The sequence below is a fragment of the Cyprinus carpio genome, chromosome B5, assembly GCF_018340385.1.
Source record: "Cyprinus carpio isolate SPL01 chromosome B5, ASM1834038v1, whole genome shotgun sequence".
NCBI classification, from domain to species: Eukaryota; Metazoa; Chordata; class Actinopteri; order Cypriniformes; family Cyprinidae; genus Cyprinus; species Cyprinus carpio.
The window spans coordinates 33,257,131-33,269,901 of record NC_056601.1 but is presented as its reverse complement, the minus strand read 5'-3'; the positions used below and the strand labels follow the sequence as shown (position 1 = coordinate 33,269,901).

Below are 12,771 nucleotides of genomic sequence, written 5' to 3'. Positions count from 1 at the left end.
TTGGGTTTCTGCCATGTCAGAGTTAATGGAAAACTTGTTCTTTAGAGCATTTCTAGTCAAAACGAAATTGTGTGTGCAAAATATTCTACAATACCCAACAATAAACTGTTTTACAGCAACATGCAACAAAATCACAAACAAATCATGTATTGAAATTATAATAAATAGCAAAAATAAAATTAACATATGTGAGATCAAAATCTTATATATACTATTATATGAATACTAAATATGCCATACACCTTATATTAAATAAAATAAATAAATAAATAAACAAACTTTTTTTTCAGGCAAAGGTATTTTAGATTTAGCCTACGTGGGATAAAAGTTTTAAAAATGTGTATTTTTTTTCAATATTTTTTATATGTATGCATTATAACATGCAGAATATCACAATCCCCATAAAATGATTTACTGCAACATGCAACAAGTTCACAAACAAACAAACAAACAAACAAGAAATCTTAAATATACTGGATTTTCATGCTAAACTGCTAAAAAGAAACTCCTGTAAAATTAGTAACACTGACTAGATTCATATTCATAATCGCTGTGATCTTGGCTATTATTGGACAAAATATGCTTTTAAACTGTACTAAGTTTTAGCGTGCCATATCATGTCATGATCTGAGTGTGAAATCAACACAAAACATCACACACTTTCCAGCTATTACTTTAAGATGCTTGATAAAATGAATATCTGACATTCACTTAGTAGTAAACAAATTGAACCATGAATGGTGGAAAATCTCCTTTCTTTCCCAACAACACACACCACACGTCAAACACACAACTACAAACTTTCTCCTCATACCAAGCAAGGTGTAGAGCGATATTCAGAGGATGTTTCCATTTGAAAATCATTACATCACTGTCTGTCCCTTCAGTGCTGTGGACAGTAACATACACACAAAACACACATCACATTAACTACAGTATGAGCAGGTCCCTCTAACATCTGACAACCATACTTCATTTCCAACACGATATCTACTGTTTTCGCTTTCAAAAACCTATCACAGAAACATAAACACTATAATATAAAAACTGCAGATTTATATCAGCATACTGGATGAGTTATTTCATCTAGATACGTCTTCATAAAGAGCTCATTTCATGCGCGTCTGTCATTAGAGCGAGTTAAGCGTGCAGGTGTGTGAGTGTGTGAGTGTGTTTTGTGGCTGTCTGTGGTGCTTGTTAATCTCTCTTAAACGAGAGTCATTAAAAGCAGGCCGGGTGTGAATTAAGAGCACTAAGTACCTCATCGCTGCTTTATAAATACTACTTTAAAAGAGACAAATAACACACTGTTAAAGCCACTTCATACAGTTTGAGGACGGATATGTTTGTTGACTGCTTTGTTAATTTTTATTTTGCGTTGGTATAAAATTGTGTAAGACAATTAAATATAAATCTACGATTGTGCTACAATTATCTCAGTGTCTCCGTCTGTTTATCTTACTAAATGAACAAATGTCCTTCCATTAACGTTTTAATAATGTTCTCAAAATATTAGCATAAAAACGTTATTTGGGCTATACATTGTTCATGGAAGGTTTTTTTTTTTTTTTTTTCTGAAACGTTTAGTTGGACAATTGTCTAGCATGTTTTAAATGTTACCACTTGTTTCAGAATGTTCAGAGAACATTTAAAAGTAACATTCTAATGATGTTTGCAAAATTATACAATTGAATGTTCCATTCACGTTCGCATAACAAATAAAAACGGGACTATTTAACGTTTAATCAAATTTTTTTTATAACTTAATGGGTTAGTAAAACGTTCTTAGAACATATTTTGTTAGCTTGATATCGATCTGTTACCTTATATATAAAGACGTGAAATAGCTAGATAAGCTCTGGACTTACAAAAACAACGAATTAATAGCTGCACATTACCTGCAAATCTAAAACGACAGTAAGAACTAGATCGTTCGTAGTATTCGTTACTATGTTATTTATTTAGCATTACATCGTATTTTTTATTTTTTTTTTATTGTACTTTAACACACAAATAATGAATCTAGGCCTATATTTTAAAGCAGTGTTTGTTTGTTTTTTAATTACGTGCAAAAAGCCAACAACAATAATAATAATAAAGCATTCTTGTTCTTATTGCGTTATCTTTATTTGCTAAAACACTAAAAATGATAATATCAAAATACAAATTGGCCTTAAATGTCAATAAAAAAATTATAGGCAATAGCCTATCCATAAAATCCTTGTGGGGAAAGAAGTAAAACAAAAATGCATAAATATTTGCTTCGAAATATTCCCTTTAAATAAACACACTCGCCCTCTCTTCAAAGGGTTTGGATTATTAAAAGCGCAAACTCCGCGCCTGCAGCTGCAATGACGCGCAACCGACGAGAAGAAGGAATGAATGAATGAATCAGCTCTTACTGTTGGTAGTCGTGTTTGCAGTAGAGTTTGTGATCTCTGGAGTAGCAGCTCATGGTGAGGAGCTGCTGACACACCGAGCACTGCAGACACTCCTCGTGCCACGAGCTGTCGTTCACGCGCAGGAGGAAGCGATCAGAGATCGGTCTGTGACATCCCTCACACACACTCTGATGGACGCAGTCTGAACCTGATATCAGACAACACACACCAACACACATCAGATACTTCCACTGGACAATTTAAAAAACCCAAAACACATAAACAAACAAACAAACGCGAGGAGGACTCCTTTTCTAAAGTACACTGAAAAATATTTACTTCCATAACTAGGCTATCAACATAATCTGAGTGGGAAATTATGAGTTTTGTTTTAAAATGAGTTTTGACACTTTAAAATTGACGTAATCAGGTTGATTCAGGCATTTCATTTAATATGCAAAATTAAATTGTATTTGAAAATAATTATACAAATAGGCTTGTAATAAAACAAATCTGTTAAATTATGTTTTTTTATAGAATATTAAATCTAATTTACTGGCTTCGAAAGAAAGAAAGAAAGAAAGAAAGAAAGAAAGAAAGAAAGAAAGAAAGATAAAGTTAAGTTAATTTTTTTTTTTCATTTTGAATGAACGCGCAAATAGCCTACTTTAAAATATACGTCTATTAAACGAAATATTTGTGTAATATTTTCTGCATATGTTGCTATTATTTAATACAAAGTTTTTATATTTTACAAAAAAATTTAAAACTAGATAAAAATGCCTTTTATACCCATAGAAGAGGCAGTTACAAAATATGACTCGTATTTCTATTTCATTTTCGCTCTATAACAAATGATTTGCAGGTGAAACGCCAGCAAAAATCTGATAATGATTAAATGTTAATCACAAATACGTCACATTAGTGTCCATACTCCATACTCAGTACTGCTGATAAAAAACATGCAAGATTGAATTATTTTGTGAAGCTGTTTTTAATTGCGAAATGTTGTTATTGTTGTTATTGTTGTAATAATTAATTATAAAACATACATGTAGCATAATATATTTAAGATGATATATATATATATATATATATATATATATATATATATATATATATATATACACACACACACACACACACACACACACACACTCACAATGTAAAGTGTGTAACTTCGATGTACATTTGTTTGTGTGTTGGTGTGAAACTCACCCAGCATCACTCTCAAAGACTCTGCTCCTGTTCTGAACTGATCTTCAATTTTGATTCCGTCCAACATCTCTTCAGTGTTGCAGGACAGCGACTCTCTACTGACCTGTTGCAATGTCCAGAAAGAAAAGTGTAGAAGCAGAAGCAGCAGCAGCAGACGGACCGTGACGAGACAGAAACTAAAAGTAAACTAGTCTCGCTTTGCTTATTCTACGCGACGAGACCAAAAAGAGCCCGAGGTGTTCAGCAGATAAGCGACGCTCGATTCTGAGGTTCCTCCAGACTTGATCCTTAGAGAGAAGTCAGATCCTCGGGGAACCGGCTCTGATCATCCTGTGAGCTCCTCACTGAGTGTTCACGAGTCCTGTGCTCCTCTTGAGGAGTCCGTGGAGCTGCTCAACTCCCTCTGATCGCGTCATTCTCCCGAGCTGCATGTGATGCTATTGGTGCTGGATCACAGCAGAACCGCCTACAACACCAGATGTTCCGAGGACAAACAGACAGCAAAAAGTATCTGGACATCATGCACTATATTAAAATGTTTCGCAAAAAAAAAAAAAAAAAAAAAAAAATATATATATATATATATATATATATATAATAAATATATATATATATATATAAATTTGGAAATGGAAATAGAAATATCTAAACTCAAAAGTCAAATTTTGCTAATATTCCTGAAACCATTTAAGTGACTCCAACTGAAGTATTTCTAGAGGTCAGATCAGGTAGGCTATAGAAAGAAAAAAAAACTCCTTCAGGCAATAACGACACATTTTCACCTTTTACGGTGTGCGACCACAATATTTGCGAATATAGGTTACATATTTCAATGTAATGCTGAACTGCGATAACAACAACAACAACAAAGAAAACAATTCTTTATAAGAAATGATGGCGATGGTTAATAGTATTATTAGTTGTGTCTAATAGCCTAAACTAAATTAAAATTTATAGCCTAGCCTATATAATAAAATCTTTCATCATCATATTTTAAATAATAAACATATAGGCTATAAACAAACAGGGGGGAAAAAATCATATTGTGTCTCGAAATATTTTTGTTTTTGTTTCTATTCACTTTTATTACAAGAATTAATGTCAATCACGAAAGTGCCTTTCTATATGACGTAAATGAATACAGACTTAAAAAATAGTATAACTTTTTATCTTAAAATAGTCAACATCGAATATTTACCTTTTCTCCCTTTTATCGCGTTTTATTTAATTGCCTTTGTCATAAATTCTCAGACCATTCAGCTGTGAAATCGGGACACTATCTATTTATATTCTCGAGTCAGATATTTAACAAAGAATCATTTCATTTCTCGCGCAGCTGCTATGAAAACTGCGCTGCTTTTATCTTCGTGAAGTGACATTATCTGCATGATTAATAAAGACCCAGATAGAGGCTGATTTAATCTCTCTGCGCATAATATCCATGCAAAATTCATAAGGAGAATCTTTTGTGTTTCGCATCTGACATCCAGAGCAATAAACCTGCGAGGAGCAAGAAAGAAAGATAAAGGGGGAGTTTGTATCTTTATTACTTTCCTCATTAGTATTCTTCTCTTCTCTAATTATGACAGGCTGATTTACGTCTCCTGTAGATGAAATATGCCTTTCTTCTGAATATTTCCCCAGATAGCCTACATATGGGATATTTAGGTTATTTTTATTTTGTCCCCCTTCACCTTCACTTCTGAGAGAAACGATTTATTTATATATGTAGACTGTTTATTTTGTTTAATAGCCTATAAAATTAAATTTTGTAAAATTATTCGCGATCGAGATCACTATTATTTTCATTCACACAGCACATATGCAAACACATGACATAACATTATTTCTACCAATTAAACTGCATTATTTAAAACCAGTGCCTGTTTTTAATTATCACTATTTTAACGCATTATGTCTTAAAATTTAATGATATCTTATTTCCCAAGATAGACCTATACTGTTCTTGTTTGTATAACAGCCTAAAGTTCAGACAGTTTTGCTTCATGTCTTTAAAGATAAACTTAGTCTAGCTAACAAAATAATGTTAAAAAAGGCTTCTATAGCATTTTTCAGTGCGAATTTTTCAGCGACTTTTCTTTTTTCCTCTAGAATTTGTCAGTAGGCTAATCAACCGATACTGCACTTGTGATGCGTGTAAATAAATAATTACAGTATTTTTTGTTTATGCGAATATTGGACGCTTTAAAAGAAAAGCGCACACGTAGGCTGGCGTGCTGTTGCTATGGTAACCTCCTCCAGCGAACGCAATTTTTGTTCGCTCGCGTGTATTTAACGCACGCTTTATGACATTCTTATCAGTGTACTACAAAAGAACACCCCTTATTTAATGGGTTTCAATGCATTAACCCTTCATTACTCTATTAAGGCCATTTCTAGTCCCTTCGTTATATTTCCATAAGCATTATATTTAGAAATAAACGTAAAAGTCTTTTTATTCTGATTTTATATAAACGGTATGAACAAACTTTGTTCTGCTACTTCTGGAGAAAAGCTCTGGTCTAAACCATATTTAAACGAATGCATAGGCTAAATGCTTTTAAAATAAAACTTAAAAATGAAACGGCAAGCATGCATAATATAATAATATAATCAATTGATAAATGCCATGCATAGTCTTTTAAATGCATTATCAGTACTGCTTGCGACTGTCAGTTTTCAATAGTCTGTCATGAACAGCTCTGAACGCTGAAGCGTTGGATCACATTGTGTTCTTGCGCCCTCTAGCGTCAATGGTCCTGTTGTGCTACAATCTCTGTATGTCATTATGTCCTCGCTACAACAGACCACATAACATACAACCAGTGTTATCTAATTAATAGCTATTTGCATAGCACTGTAGGGCAGTGTTCCACATTCAGCTGCATGTGACTATATAAAATACTTTAAACAACTGTCAATATTAAGGTTAAATGGGGTAAAATGCTCCCTCGTAAGAACAATGTGCATGCATTAACTTTTAAATTGTACCATATTTAGATATAAGTTCAGTTTATGCAGGATGATGATGCATCAACCAATATGTTATTAAAGGAAATAAACAGAAACATTTGCTAAGTTAGGTGTCACAGCACAAAATGTAAAATTATTCAAAGAAGCCTTCTTACCTTATAAAGGCCATAAATTACTTTTGATATTTTTATATCAAGTATTTTATTTAACATTGTCTTTTGATGATTGAATAATTGAATGACCAATGACAGACAAAGCAGTATCCCAGTAAAAGTAATGAATCTGAATGGTTAATTTATTCTATGACTTTTATACAGGCATATGGATATTTACATATTTAATTGCCCATAACCGAAGATGTCATAACTGCAACAATATGAATGCAAATTATATGATTTCCCTCAAATAGCCTGAATCTGAGTCTGAAACGTACATCTAATTAATGGATATACTGAATAATAACCCTATTACAATAACTATAACATAAAAAAAAATAGCAACACTAACTTCTCTAATCCTCAAAACAGTTTCAAGTGACTAAATCTTATAAATGTTTATGTTCAGATGAAATGACAAAATTTATGATCTACTGTACTTTGATCTCACACTACTTATAATTTCTACTTTTCTGCAATTAATTGACACTAAATAGACACAAATGTTTGCAGAAAACAAATTTGACTAAATCTGGGTTTCTCCGGTTTGACCGCAATGAAAATTTCTAAAGATCTGCACTGAAATCTAAGTGGATATTTAGTCATATTGTATTCTTAATTATTAATTTTCCTATTGCATTCTTAATTATTAAGAAATACAAAACTCTTGGGATGCATTTTTCTGTTTTAAGTCATTTGAACCATGACTCGAAAGGGCTGAAAATTTTGAGGGAAGACCAAAGAGTGCCATGAAGCACTGTCATTTGATATCTGTGACACTGATAAGAATGAAGTTAGCAATTGTGAGCAAATCCTCTTCATAAGAGTGGTTTATTAAACTCAGGTGGCTTTAATAGCACCATCCAACAGTCTGACAGCTATACACAACCTGCACATTTGTGTCGAAAGTCAAAAGAGTTCACCAGTCTGGTCTCATTATTAGTGATGCTCAGGAAACGCCCCTGAATGACAAACCTGGAGATGAAAAAACATAAATAAAAATAAAATCAAACAAATCTTAATGACTATCAAGGCTGAGTCAAGACTTTGAGTCAAGACCCCGAGCAAATCACAGCACATGTGCGAGCTCTTCTTGAAGCCATTATCAGTTTTATATCTAACAGGTTTTGTGACTTCAATACTTCCATCTCATCTGCCAACAAGTTATGAGAGGAAACCAGTGAGCTCTAAATATTAAGTTGAGGATGTTTGCTATGAATGTTAATTTAGGAAAACCTCCCAATGAGCTTCATTAAAAACCCTCCTGAAAGAGAAGCGCATCTCTTCAAAGCCCTGATCAAATGACTTTTACGATATTAAAGCTAATTCATGTAATCTCCATTTATGTGACACGTTTTCTTCCAAATGGAAAATATTGCATGTAAATACACTTAACAAGCGGGGAAAACAAACCAAGCTCTTAAACTGTTTATTGTGGTTACGTTTGTACGGCATCAGGATCTGCAACTGATTCAGCTTAAACCTTCCTCAGCGACAACAAATTTGTGTTGGGCATATGATGCAAAACAGAATCATTTTAAAAATAAAAACTAGATATATTTACAAAAATATGACTATGTACAGAATAAAATACTTAACCTACTGATAAATGCAGAGTACATACTGTATTAAAAAATACTAAGTGAAAAGCACATTATTGTCTCATAACAATGCATGTATTAAGTTATCAGCTTGAAAATAAAAATTATTTAGCATTTTTAAATTTCTACATCTAGGAACTGAACCCATAACACTGGCATTGCTACACAAGCAAACAAACAAACAAATAAAAATAAACAAATGAAAAAGAAAGAAAGATTTGCTAAAAATTGTGGCATAAATCTCCTACTGTAGCTCATTCATCACACTGCCAACGGAAGGTCAAGTTGAGCGCATTACACTGAGATCTGTTTAATATTACATATTACAGCCAGTGTACAGGTTCCGGATAGTCTATGTACACACAAAGAATACACATACTGTGAACTGTGCACATACTATTTAATTCAGAACTAGGAAGACTAGTGTTTGTATGCTGTTCCGCACGTAACTTAAATTTGATTGGACTGCTAAAAGTTAAACATTTTGAACATAGCCTTATTTTTAAAGGAATACTTCACCCCAAAATGAAAATGTGCTGAAAAAATGTATTCACCCTCAGGCCAACCAAGAGGTAGATGAGTTTGTTTGTGTGTTCATGGGTACAGATTTGCAGAAATGTAGCGTTCCATCACTTGCTCAGCAATGGATGCTCTGCAGTGAATGGGTGCCGTCAGAATGAGAGTCCAAACAGCTAATAAAAACATCACAATATTCCACACCACTCCAGTCCATCAGATAACAACTTATTGAGTCCAAAAGCTGCATGTTTGTGAGTCCGTAATATCGCTTTCTGTAGTGAAAAGTCCATCCGCTGTTGTCGTTTCACACCAAGATCCACCACTTATTTATTTAGAACTATTTTGGACTCTCTTTTTTTTCTTGTAAACGATACATAATTTGTGCATATTTCTCTCCTGATTCAGATGAGGCCACTTTTTCAGTAGAGAAAGCAATATTTGGGCTCAAGATTATGGGCTCATATTTTAGCCAGAAGCACCGGTTTAAAGTTAAACACGTCTTAACAATGGATTTGTTTCTTACAAACACACAGCTTTTCACTTCATAAGATGTTAATTGAGTGGTGTGAATTACTTGTGGATTATTATCAGCTGTTTAGACTCTCAATCTGATGGCACCCATTCACTGCAGAGCATCCATTGATGAGCAAGTGATGTAATACTAGCTACATTGCTCCAAATCTGTTCCGGTGAAGTAACAAACTCATCCTGGATGGCCTGAGAGTGAGTATATTTTCAGCATACATACATTTTTGGGTGAACTATTACTTTAAATTACTGTGCCATCAGATTAAAGCTAAAAAATCAATCATATTATAAAATTGACATTGCATAGTAGTTCTTGGTGTATACTGATAAGAAGAAGACTGCATTTATCTTTTAATTCAGTGTATAGAAATGTTGATTTGCCATTTGTTGTAGCCCTGAGAGTTCTAAAGGTTAATCAATTCAGATGAGACAACTCTTACATTTGATAAGAGCTCTTTGCTGAGAGGTTTTGCTTTAAATAATTTTTTTTGTTCATGGTTTGGCTTCATTATTAACAGCCTTACTTGTTTTATTGTCCTGTGGCAAAGGTTCCTCTGAAGCTAATGGAAAAACAACCTTCAAAAGACTCGCGCTTCTGAGGCTGATTTGACTGGGAGGTCTTCAGACTGTGCTGTAAACGTCTGTTAGGAAGCCCAACTTTCTTTCCATGACGGCAGAACTAGACATTAGAAGTGCTCAGAGGTAATACAGTAGTTAATTGAGTCAAGGACATTGTTACCCATAATGCCTATAAAGATTTTGACACATGCCACACCAACACAACAGTATGTTCAACATCAACGCTCAGCAAGTTCCAGTACATCTGTGATCAAACCTGTAACTTTTACAAAGAAACTGTCATCTTAAATAGTTTATTATAATTGGTGCTCACCTTACATAATAAAACACTATGGTGATTCTAATGTACTACAAGAAGTTACTTCAATTACTGGTCGTTGCAGTCTGTTCTTCACCATTATGATCTGAATCAGAATCCCAATTCTAAAATGAATGCTGCAATAAATGTATCTATTTCATTTGACCGACAGATACTGCTTTGGATATGAATCCAGCTCTCGAGGATCAAGTTTCAGGGGCTTCTTGTAATAGTGCACAAGGGTCTACACCATAAAGATATTTGCAGAACATATGATATATTATTCAAGTAGTAGTAATTCAAAAACAAACAAACAGGCCTCAAAACCGCAATGCCTCATTAAACCTGAAAAAAAAGGATATTATGCAATACTTTTTCTGTAAATTACATAAAAGAGATGTTTGCACTCTTAACATTTTGTTACTAAAAGTGAAGTATAAACCAGAAGCAAGATGTCACGATTAAAAGAGAAAATTAAATAACCTTTGTGTGGTTTCTTAAATGCTCAATCACTGTGCTTGGCTGCGCTTCTTGTTGAACTTCTCATTCTCTTAAGAAGTCATTAAAAGCCACACAAACAGTAACACATTGCCCAAAACCATCTGCAGCATTTGAGGGGATTTTATGCTTGAAATCTTGAAAGTTTCCCTGTGGTTTGGTACGCATGTTGGATCTAAATAAAGTGACTTGTCAAATGGCCACAGGAAGCTCAGAGCGTTTGTGAAGCCAAAACAGAGGCAGATTTCCAGTAAACATAAATTACTCTGTGGCGAAATCATCCCGTTTGCACTTACGAATGGGGGTAAGATGTGCCAGGAAAAAACACTGTGCTAATATGCAATAAATTTGAAAGTGACTATACTGCCAAAGACTGTTTATGGCTCAAAGAAACCGATCCAAAACTTCCATCACTTGCTCACCAATGGATGCTCTGCAGTGAATGGGTGCCGTCAGAATGAGAGTCCAAACAGCTGATAAAAACATCACAATAATCCACACCACTCCAGTCCAGCAGCTAACATCTTGTGAAGCCAAAAGCTGTGTGTTTGAAATAAATCCAACATTAAGGCATTTTTAACATTAAACCATCTCTTCTGGCCAAAATACGAGTCCATAATCCATAATAATGCTTCATCCAGTGAAAAAGTCCATCCCGTTTGTCCTCGAACATCAAAATTCTTTCAATAATTTCATTTGTAAACGACACTTGAGCTGTGAAGATTTCTCTCCTGATTCGGACCAGATTATTTTTTCATTGGACAAAGTTATGAAAAATGTTATGGATAAAGCCTAACAGTTAAAATGTCTCAATGATGTATTTGTTTCTTACAAACACGCAGCTTTTCTCTTCACAAGATGTTAACTGATGGACACCCACTAGTGTGGGTTACTTGTGGATCACTGGGATGTTTTTTATCAGATGACTCGTTTTGACGGCACCCATTCACTACAGAGCATCCATTGGGGAGCAATGTAATGCTAAATTTCTCAAAATTTGCTCTGATGAAGAAACAAACTCATCTACATCTTGGCTGACCTGATGGCAAGTTTTCATCAAATTTTCATTTTTGGGTGAACTATTATTTAAAGCTCATTGCAAGAAAATTACATTGTTACAACAAGATTTTGGTGGAGCTTCCAGTAAAGCAGCACAGATATCAACACCTGATAGCAAACTTTCTTTTTTTCTCTCCCTGTTGATAAAAAAAAAAAATGCATGAAGAGTTTTTTTTTTTTTTTTGAATAATAAAACACAAAATTCAACCAGCATTCAACAATGGTAATCACATTTATACAAGAAAGATTCAAATCAATGGACAATGGAAATGACAAACACACAGCAGGTTCGTCTAGAGGCGAAACAAAGACTTGAACTGGATGATACACATTAAACGGTTTATAAAACTGAACTGGAGATTATTTACGCAGTGTAGTAACTAAACATGTTTTATTGTATTTGTTCATGTGACCAAACACTCAAAATATTCCCAACATAACATAAAAAAAAAAAAAAAATATCGGGAAACATACTAGATACATTCCTAAACATTTAAATTAGTCTTCATATAAAATCATTAAATAATTAGATGAAAGAGAGATGAAAAAAAAAAATGCATGCATTTCTATGGGACTTTCAGTTAAATGAATGAAATTAAAAATCGACATCAACATCAGCGTGTAATTTTGAACAACTTCAGATATGTTAAATTATAATTTGGGTTCCTAGATGTATAAACCAGGTACTGGTTTTCCAGACAGGTTAGACATATTCTTGGATTTAAAATTATATTTAAAAAAGACAAAAAAAAAAAGAAAAAACCTTGCAAATGAGCCAAAAACAGGCTTGACTGATGTCGGAAAAATATTTTTTTTATAGTCTACTTACTGCCACAGATATGAAGAGAATATCAGATTTGTGGTTAATTTCAGATTTAAAAACATAATTTCAATAGAAATCCAACATAATAAAAGTCAAAATAGTGGTTAGAACATGTAACAATAATATAGCTGCTTGAACA

General features: G+C 33.6%; 1 protein-coding gene across 1 annotated transcript in view; it reads right to left on the bottom strand.

The window, feature by feature from the left end:
* LOC109094783 (LIM/homeobox protein LMX-1.2-like) overlaps positions 1–4,036 on the bottom strand; it is a 44,221-nt gene extending 40,185 nt beyond the window's left edge. Inside the window, exons 1-2 of the mRNA XM_042723223.1 lie at positions 3,600–4,036; positions 2,403–2,589 (exon numbers count right to left, since the gene is read on the bottom strand). Coding sequence (XP_042579157.1) covers positions 2,403–2,589; positions 3,600–3,666 — 254 coding nt within the window. The 5' untranslated portion in view covers positions 3,667–4,036. The remainder of the gene's footprint in view (positions 1–2,402; positions 2,590–3,599) is intronic.
* Positions 4,037–12,771: the final 8,735 nt, after the last annotated feature.